This window comes from Gymnoscopelus braueri (genome assembly GCF_963280865.1).
Source record: "Gymnoscopelus braueri genome assembly, chromosome: 1".
NCBI classification, from domain to species: Eukaryota; Metazoa; Chordata; class Actinopteri; order Myctophiformes; family Myctophidae; genus Gymnoscopelus; species Gymnoscopelus braueri.
In genome coordinates this window covers 28529422-28554303 of record NC_137603.1, presented here as the reverse complement: position 1 = coordinate 28554303, position 24882 = coordinate 28529422, and the positions used below count along the sequence as shown (strand labels likewise).

At 40.2% G+C, this 24882-nt stretch overlaps 1 protein-coding gene across 3 annotated transcripts in view; it reads right to left on the bottom strand.

Moving 5' to 3' along the window:
* nfat5b (nuclear factor of activated T cells 5b) overlaps positions 1 to 24882 on the bottom strand; it is a 39633-nt gene that overhangs the window by 5253 nt on the left and 9498 nt on the right. The window contains exons 1-10 of one of the 3 annotated variants that reach the window (XM_080436153.1): positions 21306 to 21395; positions 17870 to 17995; positions 8720 to 9383; positions 7618 to 7807; positions 6491 to 6681; positions 5671 to 5843; positions 3861 to 3995; positions 3714 to 3766; positions 2975 to 3107; positions 2053 to 2127 (exon numbers count right to left, since the gene is read on the bottom strand). In XM_080436153.1, coding sequence (XP_080292279.1) covers positions 2053 to 2127; positions 2975 to 3107; positions 3714 to 3766; positions 3861 to 3995; positions 5671 to 5843; positions 6491 to 6681; positions 7618 to 7807; positions 8720 to 9383; positions 17870 to 17995; positions 21306 to 21339 — 1774 coding nt within the window. In that variant the 5' untranslated portion in view covers positions 21340 to 21395. Of the gene's footprint in view, positions 1 to 2052; positions 2128 to 2974; positions 3108 to 3713; positions 3767 to 3860; positions 3996 to 5670; positions 5844 to 6490; positions 6682 to 7617; positions 7808 to 8719; positions 9384 to 17869; positions 17996 to 20969; positions 21122 to 21305; positions 21396 to 24882 lie in introns of those variants that run through there. The other 2 variants (XM_080436154.1, XM_080436152.1) reach the window with 2 other exon arrangements.

Here is a 24882-nt window from a genome sequence, read left to right as displayed (position 1 = left end):
TGTCAACGCATCCCGTCACTGACAATGGAATGCGGACATGCTTTCTCAGTCCCAACTAGACATAGGAAAAAGAAAAATTAAACAGGCATGCCATCAGAAGCAGACTTGAGCCCGTGAGACACGCCTGAGCGAGGTGCTAGCGGAGCGAGTGCTGATGCCGAGCAACGCAGTGTCCACTTCTGCCGACTCAGCACCATTCGAGTTGCATACCGGCTTGGAATTGTTAATCACGTCATCCTCGACAAATGTCTGACGCTTGGTCAGATGTTGTCCAACTCATCACTGTACTACCACCTGGGTGTGAGATAGAGCTATAGATTTCTGCCCGAGACAGTCGGGACCCGTCAAGACCCGACAGGTCGGGCCGGGCCGAATTTGTCACATATTTGTCGGGCATTTGTCGGGCACGGGCAGTACATTTATAGGCTACATTTATAATAGCAGCGCAGCCTAATAGCCTTTCATATTAAGAGCCTAGGACACTAGGACCCAGGAGCAACTGAAGAGCAGTTGCCATCAGTTGTGTGGAGCCAGCAAAGCAGACAGACAGCCTACCACTGAGAATGAGACAGTGCTGGAGGTTGGAACAGTCTTTCGGGAGGCTAAATGTTTTCTACTGCTGTGTGGATTACATTTTTTATAAACGAAAATGCTGCTGCTACAGCCTGATGCTGCTACTTGTGTCATAGTTTGTGATATGTACTTTTCTCTGTTATGTTGTGACTGTTATGTTGTGACTGTTCTGTGTTTTTTAGAGGACCATAATGGAAATGAGCCTTATGGCTTTATTGTGTTTTTATCCTTGGTGATATTGTGGCCGTATGAGTGGAAGTGCTGATGTGCACTTTCCTTTCATCACCAAATAAATTCATTCATTCATTCAATGAAACTTACTTGGAGTTACAAAGCGATCGATCATTTTCCCCTTAAAGGGTTAGTTCAGATTCTTTTAGTATTTTCTGTAGGAAATACTTACCATTAATGTAGTGGTTGCAAAGGTATTAATTGATTGCCTGAGTCCCATGGTCAGAGTTATGGTCCGGTTCTGATGAATATGAAGTAGTTCCGGTAAATTAGTAGATTTGGTGGGGGCCGAATAAATTAATTTAAAAAACTAGCGTCATTTGTATTGTTGACCTATTTCTACCATATAGAGCAGGTTTCGTTCAATTTCGACCCCTCTGTCACATGGTACTATTTTGTGCGTGAGTAGGCTGCCGCGGCGCAGTGATTCTGGACACAAACATTAGTACCATGTGACAGAGGGGTCGAAATTGAACGAAAATAGGTCAACAATACAAATGACGCTAGTTTTTTTTATACATTTATTTTTAATGAGCGGCCCCCACCAAATCTACTAATTTACCGGAACTACTTCATATTCATCAGAACCGGACCATAACTCTGACCACGGGACTCGGGCAATCAATTAATACCTTTGCAACCACTACATTAATGGTAAGTATTTCCTTCAGAAAATACTCAAAATCTGAACTAACCCTTTAAACCGCTTTTTTGACAATAGCCTAATTAGATTCCGTGGCGGCCAGCAACATTATGAAGCATATGTTGAGTATAATGTTGAAAGAATCCAACAGGATAAAGTAAATGTTAATGAGGAAGACCACTCATTTTCAACATTGAACTATGTCTTTAATACACCTTGGAGCTGTTGTGTGGAAATATGAAAAAAGTCCCCCCCCCTCTATGTTGCCTAGAAAAGGATAATTGATTGAGGTCATGTGATCAGTGACATACGCAGGGTGTACTTTTGTGAATTGCGCATTCCAAATTAATATGTTAAATCGATAACTGCCGAGTGGGACAGTCACTTTGAAAAACTGAATGAGCGCAACTTTGTCGGGCTGGGCAGGAATCAGGCTCAATTGTTTTGGTCCGATTAAAGCTCTAGTGTGAGAATGCATTGTTGTGCAATATCCAGAGCTACAGCAGAAGTAACAATCATGTTATCCAGTCAACAATATCCACAGCTAAAATAGAAGTAACCATCATGTATGCACTGAACGACAACAATTGAAAAACAAAAATCACCTTTAATTCCTTCATCATAGGAACAGGGCTTCCCTGCAGAGGAACTCTCTTTCTTCACAGAAACATCTGTTTTGACTGCAATAGCACACAAGAAAAAAAATGAATCAAAAACAATCACTATTGTGCAAAGAATTTGACCAAGTCTGGTATCATATAATCACCTCATTATCTTCATCATTATTTTTCAACTCTATTGTTCTTCACAGTTTGTGCCAACGTGCCCAAAGCACGTTGTGACAAATAAAAGTGATGGTAGAAAACGGGGTCAAAATACACTGTGCCTGAGTTGATGTGGGCTCTTGTGCCAAGACTCCTATTGTACTGTAGATGGTGTTGTTGAGTAACTTTTAATATAATATTAATAGTCCCCCTTTTTGAAAGTTTTGGGAGTGCATATATGAAAGGTAATTAAGACATTTAGTTAAAGTGAAATGAGCAGCTAATCAATCCCATGGGTATTTTTATTATTCGCTACATGCATCACACTACTTCAAAACCCCCTTCAAATAATAACTAATGTATAACCAGCTGCAATCCGACTATACTTTCTTTAATGATGTACAGTACTGTATGTGAATTCCACTATGTTTTCACAAATCAGGGAAAAAAATTAAATGTAAAATCAATTAAGATTTTACAGCTCTTTTCTTTTGCACTGTCCCACTTTATGGACAATTTTAAGCACCATCGATTGTTGGTTGACTACAGTCACGACTCGAGTGTCAAGTGAACAAGACTTTAACTTTAAGCTGCTAACAAATGGACATAGGAACACTTTATATTTTGAATATTTACATTTCAGAAACCAATAACCAACTGCTTGTCATTGACACAATTTGTAACTCTAGTTGTCATTTATTTGAGTAATCTCAACCAAAACACTCAACACACACAATTGCAAATGATAAAAACTACTGCAAACCTGCATCTGGAGTATAGGTGAAAGGTTGCACATCATGGGATCTTCCAGCATTCGTCACCACATAAATCCCCACACACACTGCAGACGTGGCGGCTTGGTTATGGTAAGATGGAACCTTTACTACCAAGTGATTCTTTGGAGTAATCAAAAGGAAAATACAGTTACAGTCACACAAGAATGGACACTTTTCGTAATTTAATGCCACATCATACAAGAGTGTCAAGCTAAACTAGTGAAAATAGCCAATCTACAAGCTCACAATACGTTGCATTACGATGCATTTTCACTATTTCTGAAAACGTGCGTTCCATTTCCTGAAAGGTAAAAGTTTTGGACATACAAGGTTTCCACCCGACAACGAGTACAGCGAGTAAAATGTCTGATTATTTACATAATCAGTCATCATAGTAAATAATGTCATCATAGTCAGCTAATGCTTTAGTCCTCAGGCATAATTATCATGCAGTCCATGCTCACCTTCTTCTGACCCTTCTGTTCACAAGGGCAAAGGTTTTAAAAAGGCTATTGAGACACACTCACACTAGCGTCTGTGGCTCAGAGTAATTAGGTCACAACACAATGAGCCCACTCAAACCTTTGAACAAGCAGCCATTTAAGATGATTACATCTAATCCCCATGCAAATCTAGACTGGCTGCTTCTATCTACAGTAATCACCTCCATAGTCAACAGTATTAATCCTTTGGAACGAAAATGAAAACTGAACATTCAAGTCTTACCTGGTGAAACAGCTCCATATCAATGTCAGCTTCTACCTTCCATGATTGCTCATCTGGAGGGCAGTGAAGATATGCAGTGTTAGTTGGGGAGCATAGATCATTGAGAATGGAACATGTGAATATTTTCCACAAACATTGATTTCTTACCGGAAACATTCTCCTGAAATATGACTTTGGTGTCTTTGAGAAAGTTCTTGCCAATGATGAAGACCTCTTCTCCGCCCCTCACTGAGCAAGTGTGGAGTGACTTCTTAAGGATCTCAGGCACCCCTGCAGGCTGGGCTGTAGAAAAGGCAAATAAAGCAGTTTAGAAGACCCCAACTTCTGCTTTTCTATTTATGCAATTTCCAGGGGGGCACAAATGCTACTTCTCAGAATTGCCAACAGAAAAAAATAACTTGACCTAAATTCTTAAATCTACCTTGTGATTTCTTGGAAGGCAAATTTTGGGGAAACAAATCATGTTTACTTCGTTTGCAAGTAAAATGTGAGTGACAAGGAATAATAAAATGTGTGTGGGCACATGTGTGTGTTTGGTTGCGCAATTACAATCACACGCACAATACTCAAACAAGGCATAACTTCAACAACAATGTAAGACCATTCAACTTTATCAGACTAATGGCAATTCTTCTTAAAAAGTAACTATGTGTAATTAGTTAATTATTAAAATTGCTACATGTACATAGTATTAAGATAATTAATCAGAAATGTATGAACCAGCTAACTATGATTGTTACTATAGCCTCGGTGTCCTCAATGCTAAATTAGTATTTTAGAGCGCATTGTTTGAAATGTGTCCCCTCTCTACCAGGTGAACACAGGATACTGGAGATATTTGGAAGTGATTTTAAACATTAACTGTCCTATTGTCACCTGAACCATACATTCTTTCTGGATTTCCTGTGACCTGCAGGAATGTGTCAGACAAACAATTAAAACTTTGTGATGCTATAGAGCTGAGGTACTTCCAAACAGATAAGAGCATATAATCAATTATTAGCAATGGGTTCGGTGGTCTATAACTCTACTCTAAAAGGATATTTATTTACATTTTTGATTGATTGAGTGATTGATTGATTTCTTTCACAAATCAATATTCAAACAATGCCTTTTAGACATTTAACAATAGGCTACAGTGTAAACTCAACTGGTTGAGTTTATTTTCTTTTACAGTTAGATCATCATTAGAGACAAACCAACAAAGATCTCATGTTTTTATAGGACTGAAACCGTTCCCACAGCCTTACAAAAGCCAAATGTTGCTATAAACATGTCAAGGCTCCTCCTACTGACCTCGTCTTCCCTACAGATTTCACAGATCTCCATGAACCACTCTGTTACATTATGTGCACATATATACACACACACACACACACACACACACACACCAATGGTATATTTCTATTTCACATTTTACAGAAAGACGTTTCCCTGGATTTCTTGCTGGTACTTGGTAAACAATAGAAGTCCACACAGCTCTTTTACGCCTTTCTTTCCTTCTTTCTCCTCGCAATATAATTCTCCCAATACTACTTCGAACGAAACTTTCTTGTGGCCCTAAGCGGTCTATCCTGTTTTTGAGAGCGACCACACCCTAAACTTTATTATGAGGAGCACTTGAACCTGAAGGGTGTCTTTACACATTGTCTTCAAATGCAAACATCAAAAGACAATGGACTCCTGACCTGAGGCTACATTAAACATTAGAAGTGAGACATCTAGCTTCAAAGGAAATGGTTCAATTTATGCTGTCAATTATTAACTAAAGTAGGTTACTCGTAAGCTATCCGTTTTGCCACTCTGAAATGGTATGTTTTGTCATACTATGGTAAAACCATAGGTAAGAATGTATACGGAAATATCTGTGGCGTTCTTTCTAAGAATTCATAATTTCATAAAAAAAAAAAAAAATGTAATGTCAGTTTACTTTCTTGAATAATACAAAACCACTCACTGCAGAGGATGGGACATGATGGAGTTTGTAGCGTGAGCAGTGATCCATCGGGACGGGGGATGTTGACCCTGAACACTAGCCTAGCACGTGTGCTCTTCTTCTTGGAGCCGGCCACGCCGATGCGAGCCTCTACGTCGGCATTACGGAGCTTCAGGATCCCAACACAGTCCACTCTGCAGAGGAAGACCGCAGTCAGTATGGAAAGCTTGCTGTCTGACTAAAACAATTCTCCATCTGCAGCTCTATACAGTAGCTGGACTACTTGTTAACTTTCATTCTAAATAAGTAACAGCAATTATTCAAACAGGCTCTTTCTAAGTAGGGGCTGAATCTGTGAAAAAAACAACGCAAACATTCAAACTTGTATGTCTTTGCTCTCGAGTAGAAACCTTGAATCTCCATATTTCATTTTCTTTTTTTCCTAAATTAATGCCCTATATTATATTACATAAAAGTAGCAAAAATAGGCGTTCTACAAGCTCACAATGCATTATGATATGACATGTGATTTGTGGATCTACTAGTTTTGCCATTTTTGCAAATGGTTTGATAATTTGAGAAAATGTCCAAAATAGGAACGCCAGATTGAAAAGTGGTTAAACCTCTGCCTGTAGGGTTGATAAATATTAACAAGTGCTTGTGACTAAGTAACTACATTGGTTCCATTTGGAACACAGGATAATGTCCTGTGTTCCCCCCCCCCCCCCATTTTAGACATACAAGGTTTCTGCCCGACAGCAATGATTTGCTCATTCAAACAAGAAAATAGGAATTAAAGCTCAGTTCAAGTACTGTGTGTACATTCGAGCAAAGCACATACGCTAATGTCATGTTGGTGCTGGGATCCAAGGACACCTCAATAACAGTTGTGCCCTCAATGTCTATCTCCTTGCAGGCCGTGGTGTTCCGTCCAGTCACCTTGCATGCTTGGTAGAAGCCGTGAGGCTTCACACGTCCAGCATCATTACCCACAAACACCTGCAATGCCACCGCCTCATTTATTCCCTCCAGCTGTGTATGATATGGAAATTCACATTAGAAAATATTAGGGCTGCAACTATTGATTATTTACATAGCGATTATTCTATTTTTTAATTGATTTAATAATCGGGAAGTGTTTTTAAAATATATATATTTTTTATATATATAAATGATATATAAAATATATGTCATGATTAACCACTTAAATGTTATTTCATACTTAGCCGCACAACAGCGTCATACATAAATAGTGAAAATGGTGGATCTACAAGCTCACGTGTTGCGATGTGCTTTGTGAGCTTTTAGATCTGCTATATTCACCATTTTCTAAATGATCGATTATCGTTTACTTTTTATAATCGATTAAACCGATTTTTGATTAACTGTTCTTTAAATAAAAAATATTTTCACGTCCATTATACGTTATTGTTGCTATTTGGCACAAGACTGCACTGTGAGTTTTAATAAACATTTAAAAAAGACAAAAAATAAATGATCATTTGACACATCTACAGTGTAAAGAAAAGGAAAGCTTTTAACATTATATAAAAATGTAAACAAACGTAAGATGAATGAAAAACACGAATATTTGGTATAGTGATCTTTAAAAGCCGATAACAGAAATGACTGACCACATTTTATGACTAACAACAACCAACTATTTGTATTAGATTACCGTATTGTGATTGTGTGTTGCCTCACCAGATTTCTAATGACATAAAAATGCCTGGAGGTAGATCTGTTTCAACACATACCTGTCTCTACACAAGCTCCAACATTCACTGAATCACTAACTTAAGTATGTTTACTCAGTGAGGAGTTTTGCAACAATGAGCCTGAAGCTAGTTGGTTGTGACGTTTGATGAAGGAGAGGCAAAGGGCCAAAGGCACATAAAAAAAACCAAAAAAAGAATCTAAATCAGTAACTAACACATTTACAAACTACACTATTAGTTTAAAGTTTACCTTTACAGTGGGAAATCCCTGCTGAGTGCGGTCCTTGACTGAACCTCTACTACCCTCAGTCAGGTAGCGGGCTCTGTGCTGGGTCTCAGGCTGGACTAAGATCTTCAGCTCTTTCCCTTCACACTTTTGAGGGTACTGCACTGAAAGCGGTCCTCCTTTCTGACTGGTGGGCTGAGGACCATCTAGAGAGCTGAAAGACAGAGGGGTTTGGTAGAAACATCACCAGATTATTTCAGATTGGCAAGAACAAGTTACTTTTGGATGGTAATGCTGTATTCCATACCCATAGTTAACATACTGTATCACTGTGGTGAGCAAGAGGTCATAGTATGACCTTGTCTAGCAGTAACCCATTCTGTTCCTTGATTTTGTTTGTCTATACAGATGGAAAAAACATTCAACTGCTGGTGTGTTCCCTTTTTTGGAAGGAACCTTGTCAGCCCTTGGAAACTGTTCACTTGCTTTCAGTGATGTAGCCAAGCCATGACGCTGATAAGAAATAAATATCTATAACAAGGAATGGGAATAACTGTGGCCACCTATCAACCAGAGCTCTTCATGTATTCAGTCTTATCGGTTTCTTTAATCTGCTCTGTTTATCCTCAGTCTTTGAAAGAGCTCAGTGTGATTCATCGTGGCTGATCATTGTTTATGTTTGGGTATCCTGCCACTCCCCATCTATCTAACCCGTCCTCTTCAGTCAGAAAGTAGTAGGAAGAGTAGAGCCTGTGGTTTATCAAAGATTTCCGTCTGTGGCACAATGTTTCATTTCCTCAACACTTACTCTTACAATGAGCTCTATGGCCATAATCGAGGAAACCCATCTAGTACAAGCTAAGCAGTAATTCAGATTGACAACCCAATGCCTGGCCTGTATTATTTCCAACTGCCAAAAAGTGAATATCAGCCACTGCGACTAAAATACCTCAACATTAAATGTACTAAATGATTTATATTCCTTTTACCTTTCTTCAGGTTATCAATAATAGATCAACATAATCAAGTGTTCTCATGAAAACTGAATCAGATATAGAAGGACAAGGACACAAAGTCAGCGGTACAGTAGATACTTTAGCCTTAACAGAAACACTGGTGCACCAACCTTCCTTTGGAACAGCCCTTGCTGTCGAGCGCTAGCTGGGACAGAACAAAGTGTGGCCCTTTGGCACTGTCTGCATCAAACACATCCATGCTGGCTTCCTCTGCGGATACACGCTTGGGGCCGGGCCTCTGGCGAGGGGTGCGCTTGCGGGACTTGCGCGGCACCTCCGTGTTGTCATTGTAAGAGGCGGAACTGAGGATGCTGAAGTTGGAGAGAGAGTCCTCCATCCAGATGCTGTTGCTCTGCTCGGAGTCGAGGACCGACCCGTCTTGGCAGGACATGTGGCTGTCATCAAACAGGTCTTCTGGCGGAGGCGAGATGTTGAGCACGGTGCGTCGTTTGGAGGGGGTCATCTGGTGGTGCTGCTGAGCCTCCTGAGATGAACCCCCTCTTCCTCCCCCTGAGGATCCACATCCTGCTCCTTTCTCCGTACTGGACCTGCAGTTGCTGGCATTCCCGCTGTTGCCATTCCCAGCCTCAGCCGCTAGAACCTCTGGCACCACTCTGCTACTCCGGTTGTCCTCTGGATCAACGCTGCTGCTGCTGCTGTGAGCTGGGATCTGGTCGCTGGCTGAGGTAGTGGAATGCACGGTGGAGCTGGAAGAGGTGGGGTAAGCACTGCGGTGGTCTCCCATGGTCATAGAAGAGGAGACAACGGTGGCATCTACAGTGTATACAAATACACAGTCAGTAAAGGAATCTCAACCATCGCTGGCTAGCAGTCCCATTTAAGCAGCGAAATTTGTCTGTGATTACTTTGTTTTCTTTTTTTTTTCAGTCATCCAAATTTGTATTGCATCGTGTGTTGAGTGTATGTGTGTGTGTGTGTGTATGTGTGTGTGGGGAATGGTATAGAAAGGTGCTAGAATGTTTGCCAAAATATGAATAATGATAGCCAGGATTAATAAATATTTTGCGGCCACTTGTGACAGACATTTAGTAGATTAAATCAAAATGCAATTGAAAACATTTTTTTTGTTGATATTTATCAGACTGATAACAACATTTGCCATTATTCATCCATGTATTGGAATGCAAAAAGGTCAGGATTACATGTGTGTAAGATGATGCATGCCAATTGGATCTTTTTGCCATACAGGTTGACATAATTTAGTTGGGACTGCATGTAGCCACAGAGACAAAATAAACAAGCTTCTGACCTATGAAGCAGAGAACTGCAGACCATTTTATATGCAGACACTCCCTGCTTCAGAGGGAACTTCCTGGAATACAAACGAGACAGCGAATGAGCAATAAAATGCTGAACATTAAAAATAGTGTAAGAATTTGTCAAAAATATTAACAAAACAGGGCAAAAAGAGTAAAAGGAACTGTTGTCCAAGTTCTTTTCCTTTGGTTTCAGTGTGTAATTCTAAAAGCATTCCAATAGTTATCTTGGACCTGATGCAAAGTGTGACACTTGCAAGTTAACCACTTAAGCCCTATATTCTTAAAATAAATGATCTACAAGGTCACAACAAGTCGTCATGCAACGTGTTGTGAGCTTGTACATCAGTTATTTTTTAGCTATACTATTTGTTATTTATTTCTTAAGATAATGACATGCCCAAAATGGGGAGGCCAGGTTGAAAGTGGTTAAATGGCAGGCTTGAATTATAGAAGGAGTTAGAATGATGAGGCCTTTCTGGAGAGCATGGCCATTTATTAGCTTGAACAGAGCTGGAGGGAAAGAAAGGCACAATAAACATTCAAAAACTAATATTAGTGATTATATCAAGTTTTTGACAGGACAAGTATGTTTTTTGAGCATGCAAATGGACTGCTTAATTGACAAGGATAAAACGGAATTAGCTAATGAACAAAGATGTTGACAGATGGAGCTAAAATGAAAAACCATCAAACAATTCTATACTGTAAGATTACAAAGAGTTGACATTAATACAGGTTCCATTGACATGGGGCTACTGCATGCAAGCAGACAACATCTAACTCAGGCTGTGGTGGACATGAATGCATTTAGAACTTATAGGCAAGGAAAGTTGCTCATGTCTAATATAAATGTGTGGTCTAATGACCTTTTTTAAAGCTACAATCCGTATGTTTAATGCCCGTAGTCTGTCCCTCGAGATGGAGAGAGGTAATTGCGCCGCTGTCCAAACTACACTAAAGAAGGCGGCGCATCTAGGGTCCAATTGAGACTACTTCAAATAACTTTATTGACATTGTCAACCAGTTGGTATCCTACCGAACACCAGGGTTGACATTTCTCGATGCAATAATAGGGAGACCATCTCTCACCCCTAAAGATCATGATGCACAGTACTAGTTATATTATTAACCATACAAATTGGTTACAATAATGTTTTATTCATTAAAATAAGTCCAGGATTGTAGCTTTAAGGCTCAGTGTCAACTTCCAAAGAAAAAAAATCACATGGAGTAATTGTACACAAAATGCAACTTCACTTCTGTATTCACACTTCAAGAAAAACATTTTTTATTAGTGCATTGGTTCTTGAATACAGGGAATATACTTTATTCTCTCTATAGGTTACCGTTTGAATGCACATTTGTGCTACAAATACAGATTACATGAGCATGTATATTTAAATGCAACATGCACAAGAATTACCTCACTATAAATACAGCTACAACAAATTCTTTGCTGCTCTGTAATGTAAATTATTAAGCATTAAACAATCTCTATAAGGTTATCATGAATCGGATTAGATTAACAAATACAGCTCTTTCAACTGCTATCACAGGACATCGATTTTCCTGGTTACTCTGCTTTCATCATCTGTTGTTTGGGTTAAACACCAAATATATACAGATTCAAGCATGTACTGTAAATCCTTCTCCTATGGGAATTAAAGGCTGTTGTACAACTTGCTTGTGGCTGGATTGCATAAACCACAGATGGTACTGTAGCTAGCAGCAATGTTGGTTACAACATGCCCAAACAAACACCCACAGAGATGGCTTTTGTAAAAACATGTGTTTAAAAAGGTCTGCACAAATGAAGGCCACGAAGATATCTTCCTTTAAGGTGCTACAGTCTGCAGAAAACACAACTGTAGGGCTCTCAATCTGTTTTTGTCTCATTGTCTCTTTCCAGAGGATTGGGCTAATTGAAATTAAGCTCATGCACAACTGCAGGCCTGTAAAGAAAATAAAATGAACATCGTGAGGACGGGGAGTAAGAGGAGGGCAGCCGAGTCAGTCAGAAGGCAGAAGCTTGGCTGAGGCACTAGGCCCTTTTTGGGAGTGTGGCGCAAAAGCAGAGCCGGACTCAAGTGCTCAACTTAATGCCGTATGACAACGGGAAGGAAAGCTTGATGTGTGTGTAACGTCTGAGATTCGAACCCGGGTCTCCCAGGTGGAAACAACATCTTAACCACTAGCCTAAAAGGGGAATTCCCCCCTTGGCCGGGGGAGATATTAGGCTTTTTATTCATCAGGCAGAGGCTCTGAGCCACTCTGCTACACGTGCTTCACTAGGACTAGGAAGAGCGACAATGTAGAACAGTGTCGCACAGTGCGACAACAGTGCCTTGATAAAATGGGAACAGGCGATGGAGCGGAATGTCACCTGGCAAGACATCTGGAAGTGGAACCCGCAGAGCATCAAGCTCTTGATTCAGGGGGTCTACAATGGCCTCCCCAGCTCATCCAACCTGTTAAACTTGTTCATCCTGGCAAAGAAAAAACACCTGCATGCGTCCTTCCAAGATAGGGACCTAGAAATAGATCCTGAGCAGCGGCTCCAAGGCACTGGCTGAGGACTGCCATCGCTGGAGACAGCCGAACAGCGATACAAACAGCCTAAATAATGAAATCTTTTGTTTTCTCCCCAAAGGCCAAAAGACTTTTGTTGAATAACCTTGTTAGTAGGTGACCCTGGTATTTTTGAAGAATTAGGGATCTAGAGTTGGTCTCTTTGAATAAATCTAAATCCTGCATGTTAAAGCATTGCCTGGTTTTATGACATCTCATACCACCTCAGTGTGTCCAGCATCAAGCAGTAATATAAAGCAGTGTTTATACGTGAGAGAAAGTGGAACATGGAAGAATTTATTTTACTGTTGTGTTCAATGATAAAACCTTGACAAACTTGTGCGTGTGTGTGTTAAACCAAATTAAATAAAGACTTGACTAACACAACCGTTATTTAATAGTAATATTGAACATTTCAACATAACATCAAAACTTACTGAAAAGTTATGGCCACAATTTAATTTAATGTATTTAGCATTCAGTGGATGGCGGCAGGTTTTTATAATACCCTTGTTGGTCAAATCTATAGCACCAACTAAACATTCAAAGGGGATGGGGTGAACTTCCATTTAGAAATGACAATGAAGCTTTGTTAGCGCAATATGAGTTAATGTAATTGTTGTTGAGTTTGCATTGTCTACTAAATATATATAAAGGCTTCTATTCCACGATACTGTCTTTTAATTTGAAGGGGGAAAATTACCTGAAATCTGATCAAGTATTTAAAACACTGAAAGACAGTGACTGGCATTCAATACTGAGACACTAAGTTTGGTCAATGGCTTACATTTCATTTCCCTCAAGCACATTTTAAAATGGTATTTACAAACGATTAAAAGAACCACACCTGCATCACTGGGACCACTTGTTCAGTTTTGTTTTCAGAGTTCTGACTCATAATCAAGGTGTCCTATTTTTAAAATGTTTTCATAATGTAAATAACTGAGTTCAATCAAAACAGAGCAAACTGCGGTAAGTTAGCACTTTGATCCAAGGTCAAATTTAAAGGGCTATTTCACTTTAAAAACACTTCTGGGGTAATTTATCTACTACTTAAGTTGCTCGATTCAATATTTCGATATTAGATCTTTTCAGGCCAGGATACCAATTTTATCCAATCAGGAGAGAGAACTCATACAAGATACAGGATAAACAAGTGAAATTGGAAGAGATGACATAAAGAAATGAGCAGACAAAATAGGAACTGGAACATTATAAAATTGAAGCTGATCTATGGGTTCTCTTTCCTGATTAACCTTTTCAGAAAGCACTTTTTTGTTTTAATCAAAAAATATGATACCCTACCTTTAAAGACTGTTTGAAAGGCAAGAAAGAAAAATGAGCCCAGACAACGTCTGTGATAACTCAGGTAACCATCAGCTTCTTTAAGAATGAGAATATAATTGTGAAAAATAGTAATAATTTAAAACCTAGCTGAAATTGAAATTGTCAAAGTAAAGGACACATGAATTATAGAGAACCTTTGATTTTACAGGGTATTTCTGCATTGGCAAATATCTGAGGACAACCTCTAAATGTGCTGTATTAACTTGAAGGGCCAAGTGATAGCATAAAAGGGGCAGGAAAAAAAGCAAATGCATGAAATAAAACAAAGATCAGAAATGACAGACTGGGCCAAAACGTTGTGCAAGAGAGCTTTATATTTCAAACAATCTGTATTGTCACAAGGTGAATCTATGAATAGCAGCATCAACAGCAGGCAGGTGGTGGCTAAAACAGTGGTTCAAATCTCACCCAGCATGCACCAGCATTTGGGCAAGCTGTCAGGTTGGGTGTATGGTAGCAGAAATCTACTTACTGCTGGCTGCAGTGACAATAAAAAATTTTTTTGCTGGGCAATGCAGCTAAAACTAGAAAAAGTGCTCCTCGGAGCACAGGTCTCCGCCAGGTCAGGTAGTTTTTTGTGGGCCAGCAATGTTTGGAATTCGTCAATCAGGATGGAATATGAAAAATCAGACAAATCTGTCTTGATCACTTGACTATAGAGATAATTTGCGTGATGTTTGGACAAAATTTGTAGGAGTAATACATAAAAACAGGTTTAGCAAAATATCGGCATCCAGGTGACACTATAATAGGGTAAGGGTGGTATTTGTTCCTCAACGTAGTGCAAATGTGCGCGCAAACTTTAATCGCAATCGGACGCTGTGTTCATGATTTGCAGCATTTTGTTCAAAACGGGCCACTCCTGCAAACGTTAGATGTCAATCTTAGCCAATCAGGATAGAATATGAAAAATCTAACAGATCCGTCTTGATCACATGATTATAGAGATCCTGTGTACTGATTTGCGTGAAATTGGGATAAAATCTGAAGGAGTAATATCCAAAAATGTGTTTTACATAAGTTGGCTTCTTGGTGGCGCTATAAAAGGCAGATTTGAAAAATGCAGGACGAAGGTTTTTCCTTGGCCTCTAGGGAGTGCGCATACAAAGTTTTACACACATCGGTGCAGTTATAGGTAAAAACACGAATCGGCCTGTTATAGTGCGTAGTAAAAAATCCTGAAGGGGGCATCAACAATTGTCATTTGGTAGCGCGGACATCTTGGTGGGGCATAAACAGGTTGACTTAACATTGACTCCCACCAGTGTGTCTGCAGCTACTATGCCACGCCCCCCGTGGTGACAACACATAGAGCCACCATGAGGCTGATTTTAACATTTTCAAGTGGCATTTCTTCCTCGGCCTAGTGCGAATGTGCATGCAAAACTTCTCGGAAATCGCACGCTGCGATCATGATTTGAGGCATTTTGTTCAAAACGGACCATCCTGCAAACTTTGGAAGCACAATCTTAGCTAATCAGGATGGAATATGAAAAATCGGACAGATCCGTCTTGATCACATGATATACAGTAGAGATACCGATTTGAGGGATGTATGGATAAAATCTGTAGGATAACAGGCCGATCTGAAAAACTTGGGACAGAGGTTCTGCTCTGGCACTCAGGGAGTGTGCGTGCACAGTTTCGCTGCCATCAAGCCAACGGTGCCGGAGATTAGCTGTTCACAGACAGACAGGCACACGGACGGACGGACAGACAGACAAGGTGCAAAACATAGTCTCTGGCACGCTTTCGGCCTGGCGGAGACAATAAAGACGGAAAGCAAAAACAAAAGACAAATTGTTCAATTGTTCAACTTGACTCTACCCATTTGGAATTCAAAAATATATAACAATATGAGGAAATATCCAGATGATGTTATAGCCAGTTTGCAGTGAAGCTTATATTCCCAGATAAACTGAAATATACTTCACCTTCTTTGCGCTACAGTCAATATGTCCCACCTGGTCAGAGGCCAGCAAATGGCTGCAGTATGGCACTGATCTCCAAAGGCAAAAGGCTTCTTGGCTGATGTGATTTGCATTTTGAGTGTCCATGTTTTCAGATTTGACCAAGAACAATGGATTCATTTTAAACTATTCCTTTGAACTCTCAGGGAGGGGTTGGGACAAAAGAAAATAATAAATAGTTTGTCAATAAACATTCAGATTTTACGTGTAAACAAGCAGGATTTTGTGCCGCCATTTCTTAGAATTAATGAGACTCAAATGTCTTTAAATTTGTTTTTGGGTAGTAAAGGTTGAGGTGGGGATTGAACAGAGACAATAAACTGCTCACTATATAAGTTGTTTAAATCTTTTTTACATAATCAGTCAATTATTTCATACCATTGACCAAACACAATGTTTTGTGAGCAGTACCAAAATAGCTTCAGACTTGACTTGTCCCAAGATGATATTGTTAATAAAAAAGACTATGCCACATTACTTAAATTAATCAGAAGGTTTGTAGTGATTCCCTTAATGAGCTGATAACTAAGTATTTGACTTGGTCATAATTCTGCTTGTGAAGCCAAATAAGGGACAAATCAAGTCTCACACCCATGCAATCTGTAGTGGGGTATAATTTCGCAAGTATATAATGCATAATTTAGAGGTTAGACTCAAACTGCAAAGCACAATGTTCTCAGGTCAGACTGAGCCATAAATCATTGTAAGAAAGGTACAGTCTTATTAATCACAGGATAGTGCTGTGCATCCAATTCTTGAGCTGAGATCCTGACACTTAACACACATACTGTTTACAACACATATACAGTATTGTATCTTTATATTTTTAGAATACTTTGAAGAGATAGTGCACAGTGCACATTTTTACTAGGGGTGGGATGATACGAGTAACTCACAATACGATACTGTGACGATATTTGGCCCTCGATAGCAATGATATCAAGATACACGATATCTGCTATAATCTATATAAATAGATAATAATAATAATAATAATCTAAAAAACTATGATAGATTACAATATCTGTGTAACTGAAGAAGAAGAAATGCCCATAAAAAAGGTAAAAAGCTGGAATTATGTATTTATTCACAGAATTGACATGAAACCTTAATAGATTCTTCATTGGACATCACAAACTGACCAATCATACATGAAGCAACAACTGCTTTATGACCGCTGCCCATGATACTGCCTTACAAAAGAAAACATAGGGAAAAATAAAGAACCTTACGCACTTGAGTAGACGGAGAGATTAACTTGTTGCTGCAGAGACAGAGCACTTTTTTTGTTTAATAAAATACCATAACGTTAACTATGCAACGCAGAGCAAGTTTTGGTGAGCACTCATGTTACGAGAACAGAGATGCGAGGCTATATGGAAAGGAAACTGCGAGGTTTGTAATTCATCTCTGCCAGCCTGCAACCTGTTGTGTTGACTAGGGTTGGTTGGTTGGTAGGGAATGTCTGTTCCCCATCTTTTTCTGCTATGTTTATCCACTGAAATTGCACAGCCTGTTTGCAAATTCTACGGGGCTGCTCTCATGCAATGGTCTTGTGCCACGAGTTTGCGCTTTGCACAAGGGGAATCCATAATATAGAGCACCTGCGTGTTGTAATATTAAATCAATACTTGGCGCTAGTGTATCGACAACATGCGGAAGAACAACAACATATCGCAGTATCGACTTTCTGTCCAACCCCTAATTTTTATAATATATACTGTAAAGTTCTAGTAAACCTGTATGCCATGTGTGATACTGTGTAATCACATACTTGTTTTCTCCTTTTGTATCAAAACCAGACAATGCTTTTCAACTGCAATTTTTTTGTGAAACCTCTAACTTTCAATACGAGGGCCCCATTGAATGCATAGTAATGGCTTGCTCGCCCGTCCACTCTGCATATGTGTGCCCATCTACAAGTATGAACTGATTGCTAATGCCCATTGTGCATACAGTGTAGTGTGGTTGGTTGCAATAGTCTCTTAGGAAGGTAGCCTAAAGAAGCGCAGACTCCAGGCAACAGGATGGGACCATTACCACTGTCACCATGGAGGGGGGACGGGGGAAAACTCGCTGAGTGGGAGGAGCTTACCTGAAGCAAGAGCAGCTGAGGGAGGAGGCCCCGCCTCTCCGCCACTCTTCTGGCTCATGGCTGTGTGGTTCTGCTGAGCGGAGGACGGCAACTGCAACTCTCTGGGAAGAAGGTCATACACTGATTCTGAGGGAGAAGAGAGGGAGAAAAAGATTGATGGAAAATTGACCACTAATTGGCAACTGCTTTTCTGAGAAATGCCTCCTTCAAAAACCACAGCATTGTTGTTTTCTCAGTTAAAGCTGAAATCTGGGATGTATTTGAATTATAAAACACAGTATTTTAACCAATCTCTACGCTCAACAGTTATATTCCGGCAGGAAGACCACAAGCAATGAGTTGAAGTTGTTAATGACATCTACTCCATTGGATTGCTGGAAACTACACTGGATTCATAACTTGGATACGGCAACATCACCGGTGTAACACTATATGCACCACCACCTTTATTGTAGTTCTGGCATTATTATAATAATAATTAATAAAAAATGTCTACAGGGAGCTAACGGTGTGCGGACTTCCCTCTTTTCCATAAAAAGGACAAGGACAGGAGGTTACAGAGATCTCCATATAAGGGCTTAAAAGGGACACAGACAAGCAGATGGGTACAACGTACTCTGATAATGGGTACAGCGGATCTTGCAGAATCGGGTGGGGCATGCATTCGCAACTTGCATCGTTCCTAAGTAGGCCGTCTACTCGACATAAAACGTATGGATTGAGCCTCTGTCTATGTGTTTCTGACTGTCCTACACATATCCCGAGAACCGATCGACTTCAAACTTGCCGTATGTATCACAGATGACCCGAGGCAGTGTTGTGCCGATTGGAAAGTCTGTCGGATCAGCGATTGTCCTTAACCGAAAATCCACAAATCTCTGTATCTAGCTGTCTGTCTGGGTCCTATGCCCATATGGAGATCTCAGATGCCTGATGTCATCAATATGATGTCATATAGTACTGACGTCATAGACTGGCCTCCAAGTACTATGATAATGGGTACTGCACTACACGTTTCCAGCTAGCTTCATTCCCAATGGGCATCTGCCTAGTTCTCCATAATTCTAGTGTCTCCCTACAGAAAAACTGTATATAACAAGAGCAATTTGCAACTTGAATACACAGATCAGTGATGTCGGACATAATCCTGTCTGGAAATGATTAGTGATAGGAATAATTACAGAATTATTTCCATGATTAATTACAGTATGTCCATATGATCAGTGAATGTAAACTTCAGCCTTAAGGCGGTTACACACCGTGGAATATGCGAATATACGCAAAATTCGGACTCGTTCCGAATAAATAAAAGACGCTTTTTCGCTCCGCGAAACTGATGTGGAAGCTTGCATTGACTTTAAGGTTTAAAAAAAAAACGTATTATTCGCATGAAAAAAATCGCCCCTGTGTGTAAGGACCTTTAGTCTACTACTGCATCAGTGTCAAAACACCTCCACCCCCAACACATAGCCCAGCCACTAGAAACCCTGCAACTTGTACAGCAGTCACCAGAAACTGCTGCCCTCCGTTTCCAAGATGTGTTAATTAGGTGAAAAACAGCACAAAGCCCCCCTGGTATTAAACGCTGACTAGAAACTCTCTCACATACACACTCGCGCACGTACGCACGCACACACACACACACACACACACACACACACACACACAGACAGAGGAAGACAAGACACGGCCTGATACTGACTATAACTTCTGCCTTTTATTCAAATGAACAAACTATTATTTTTTAAACCGTAATAGTTTGCTGCTAATCAGCAGAAGCAGAAGTCTCACATTCACACTGGCATTGTTTAGATTGGTCACATCCTTGTTTACCCTATAAACCGTATACCTCAAACAAGGATCAAATCTGTAATCCAGATCTTCTCTTCCCTTTATGAATGCATTACCCCAATACCTCGATATACATTTCCAGTATGGTCGTCTCAAACTCAAGGCAATGGCCCATGGAGGAGCTCCCTAAAGGTTATCCATTTCATTCGAGTTTTGGGATCTGTATGCACCTCAGGGAAAACTGAACTGTATAGAGAAGTGGTACAGTAAAACAAGACTATGCAGGTCAAGGCAAAAGTCCTGGCATGCCAAATAAATAGCAGATCTCATTACAGTAGAGGGAGCAGGGCTGCACAAAAGCCTTTCTCTCTCCCCTCTCTCTCGTCTCCCCTCGGGGCCAGCAGGACACAGGGAGGGGAGAAAGCCTTAGGTCAACAACACGACAACACTTTTACTAGAAGGCCGATTCATCATCCAAATATTATGGTATGAACTTACAGCGGCCATTACAGTCGCCTGACTCTCTGCCAACTGCCAGCTTTAATTACTTGCAGCTGAGTCCCAGGGTTTGGTGTGTATCGGATACTTAACCCTCCCATTGTTACCACTGGCTGTGTACAACAGACAAACCTGGAACTTACTGAAACTAGCACATGCCTCTTCAGTCCCTAAGCCCTTTAGTTTCAAACTGTTTGGATGAGCACAGAACACTGGTTCCCAGCATAGGAGCTTAAATATGGACTCGGCAAACTCCTCTAACCAAACACATGAGGCCTCCTAGTGTGGTCATGTTGGGTTATTTGCTAAGCACTTCAAAGAAACTCACAAACACATACTGTATGCCATGCATGTGCTTGCTATACTGTATACTATGCACCCATACCTACCTACGCACGTTTCTTTTGTGTCTCTGTCCCCTCATCTACAGTTACAAGTCCTCCCTCGGCTAAATGACTGACTGACTGACTGCACATGCGGGAACATGTGCTGTGAGTAGCAACCCTTCCAGTAAACAGATTGCCAACCACACAGACAGAAAATATGTACTCTGCTCTCGCGGAGCTGCTCTCGAATCACTGGCTGGCCTGTTCAAAGTGTTTCCACACACAGTCCCACAACTTTATAAAGAGTGAGAATTCCCATTCTGCTGCATATTTGTCTCCCCAGTGGCAGACAAGAATACAGTTCTTTCTTTGTGCATTTACAAAACACAGCCCCTTTCACATTATGGGGAAAAAATACATGGTCAACATCATTAGCTGGGGAAAATAAACACACTGCCTCACGTGATGTTTTGATTTTGACAGACCTTAGATTGCAGTCGTGTTTTGCGTGGTGACAACCTACACGAAGAGAACACTGCGGATAGCATCTCGTTTTCTGTCCTGTTTTCTTGTATGATCAAATCTTCACTCAGAAAGACCACATTGACAAAATGCGCTTGTGATGCAGATTTTCAGATTTTCATTTAACATTCTATCCGCATGTTAAATGTGGATAGAAGTTGGCTGCCGTCAACATGAAAATGTGTAGCCAGTGTGAGCGGTCCAATTTCCATTCCCATGAATATGTAAACAGACCAAATACCCAAACCAAATACGCATACAAGTTATGCTCTGTGTAGGAAATTGTACACAAGACTAACCACGTTTAAAACCCCACGGTAAAATATCCTTCATAACCAACGAATCCTGACCGCCACTTCTGTTCGCATTATATAGTAAGTAATGGCAGGCTAAAGGTGAAAAGAGAAAGCACTCACCATGTGAAAGGCAGGACTTACACTCCCATTCATTTCCCTCACATTCCTGCTGCTTGCTCTTACTGGCCTTGGCACCTGGGGCGTGGCACAGAGTGACTGTTAACTCCCCTTCTGTCCCCCTCCTCCACTCCACCTCCTCCCTTCACTGTCTTGTTTACTGTGCCTGTGTGTGTGGACCCTTTTCTCTACTTCAACTTGCTCAACAGGTTAGTGGTATTGTCATGAGGAAGCCTGTCGAGCAGAAATGAAGCCGTTGACAGAAGTATCTTACGGCGTGAGTGGTTTATAGGTACTGAGGGGGGGCACTAGGTGGGAAACACGGTGTGTGTGGTGGTGAGGCACCATTGAACCAGGAGGGACGGGAAGGACGAGAATAAAGCTCACCTTGTGACAGCACGTTTGACGAGTACTCCAAGCAGAGAGAAGCTCATTCAAAAGGGCTGGCACCTGCGGCGAGCCATCTACAACAACCCTGATATGTTTACAGCCAAGCCTACATGAGGGCTGCCAGGGACTCCATAGCAACATGGGTCAGGGGACCGCTCTCTCATAGAATTAGCTCCTCTCATGAGACGACGTGGAGAAAATTAGCTACAACGCAATGTCAATTAAGAAACTTCCGTGGGATACGGTTACAACACCGTTGCAGAATCCTCCTCATGTGTCAAAAAAAAAAAGAAGGGGAGTGGGTATATTGAAGCAACCAAAGGGTTAAATCTAGCTTCACCTCATTCTGTGCCACCCAACAATGTGTAAAGGTATCCCAAAGCTGTTAAAAAAATATCTGCACAGTAAGATTTGCCTATTTATTCATATCAGGTTTTCAGTGCTAGAAGGCTATAGGGATGGTACATCTCACAACAAGCCCTCCAGGTTCATTGTGATACCAGCAATTAGTGCACTGGCTGCAAATGGTTTACATTTTGACATTTAAGATCCATGGGAGAGATAAATGTTCAACGACGACATCAAAAGTGATGGTTGAGATTTGTTTCTACAAACTGGTGCCTGCATTTTACAACTTGACAATCCATTGGCTTCAGGAAGGAACATGTCGCAATTCACATATTTTGATATGGTCTATGACGCATCTCTGATTAAGATGAATTACCACAGCAGGAAAAGATGTGTGAAAACACAAATCACAGCAACGCATTATGTGAAGCTAACAGCTACAATGTAAAATCCTGAGTGTTGATTGAACCGAGATTGTACAAATGCAACACTATCCATTTGCTTGCATTTTTACACTCTCAAATGAAGTCAAATGAATACTATGGACTTTACTGTGTAATATAAAGTGTTATGGCAAAACATTTATCCGTGTAATTTTTTACTTTTTGTGAACCACTTTGGGTTTTGTCCAGGACAGATGAGAGGCACTGCACAAATTGAATGTATTGTTATTATTGTATAGACAACCAAATATGTTTAACACTCACAGAGGAGCTAAACGGTCTCCCACCACCATAAACAGAGACGCACCCTTGACAGCTCAGGCAGTTATCAGGACATACGGGCTAACTCGGGCTAACTCTGGAGTCAGCAAAAGACTTGATAAAGTATATAAATCCTATGTACGTTGACTTCTAGTGGGTTGCAATAATCGTCAGCGCTCAGCTGGCTTGTATGGTAATAGTGTCAGTCACCCTTATTTCACAGCTGTCTATTGTCTAAATAGAGGTGGTAAAAAAAAAATTGATTGCATTGGTACAGTAAATGACAGGAATATCTGCATGAAAAGGTTAATATACTAGAGTACTACAAACAAACAAACAAAACTACTGCATCACACAGGAAAGATGACTGACACAATTTCATATACTGGAAGTTAGCATAAACATGAGGCAACTGAGATAACTGTCTGACACATTTCCTTCAAGTCATTTAATCGACCAACTTTTTCACAATATAACCATCAGCATTTTTTTAAAGATCTCCGACTTCTCATAATGACGCACTTTAATGAACGGACATTGTAATGTTACTAGAAGAACTACAAGCAACAATAAATATTGAGATAAAAACTTATTGTATGTTAAGACTTGAATTTAGAATTAGGACTTTAGTTTATACAATATAATCTTTTATCTGTGGAAATACTTTTGATGGGTCTTTAATCTTGGATATCATCAGTTAAAATCTACTTAAATCCGAAATGGCAAAGTATTAAATTGTACCGTTTCCTTATGGACCTCACACTTTCTGATTAAAGCTTCACTCCTGAAGTTTTATGCCTGTTGTCTCCCTCTCCCAATGGAGAGGATAATTGCAACGATGTCTAATCCGGCAGGTGTGCATTTTATTCACACTGACAAACTATCCAAGCCCATGAGCTTTGATAAAGTGGGTGGGACATTCTAACAGGGGTTGGGTCATGGTCACAGCAACCACCCCTATCGCCAATGGTTTCGTAACCAGTAACGTTATAATATTATTTAAAAACATTTGTAGACCTTATTAATACCACGGGAGAAATACATTTTAATCTACATGATGCTCAGATGGCCATGATGAGTGCTCAGGGGGAGCAGTTAGGGGTTAAGTGTCTTGCTCAGGTACACTTTGACACATACAGTATTACTGGGCAGGCCCGGAGGCAAACCAGTGGCCCCTATATTTGTATGACAATGACAAATAATGGTTAAAACAAACAAACTACAACATTAATCACAATTTCAAACTCAAATAACACAACAATTAAAAATTAAATAGTGTCAGCGTGTGGCTTGATGTGCAACCGAACCTGACGTGGGCTGTCTTTTTAGAGATATAGTAATTGAAAACAAAAATCAACACCGCTTTCATGGCAACTGCAAACAACTTTGTGATGAAGTTTTGGTCCTGCCAGGCTTTTATCTGTCAAAATGGGAAACCCAACCATTACAAGAGACAGAAGTTAACTGGTTACTGCAGGTGATTATATATGCTTAACTAAAAAGCCTATTCCGTATGAGGGTTTCGAGCACCAAAGACAGCAGATCTAGTAGCGACTTTGACAATTGTGTAGAAAAACTTTCGCACACCTAGAATAAAAAGTTTAAAAGCAGGTGCGTAGGCAAAAAACAGTAGACAACATCAACAATAAAAGATATGCCGCACACTGCCACTTGCACGGTCAAGAGTCAAGTTAAAAAGAAACAAAGTTTTGGTTGTAGATTAGTTCATATGAATGGCCTGTAGTCTCGCTGTTTCACCCCTGCTGGTGTCAGAAGTAATTAAGCTCCATTCAAGCGGATGGGTTTTTGCCGAACGTTACACTTGATTATATTACCTTAGTTAACTCATTCACTGCCACTGACGTAAAAAACGTAATTTGTCCCGTTTACCAATCCTGCCACTGACGTAAAAAACGTATTTTTTTTTTTTTTTTTTTTTTTTTTAAAAGTTTTTTTTTCAAATTTGACCCAAAGACCAAGGAGATATGATTGTTTAAAGATCTACACTCCCATCCACTTCC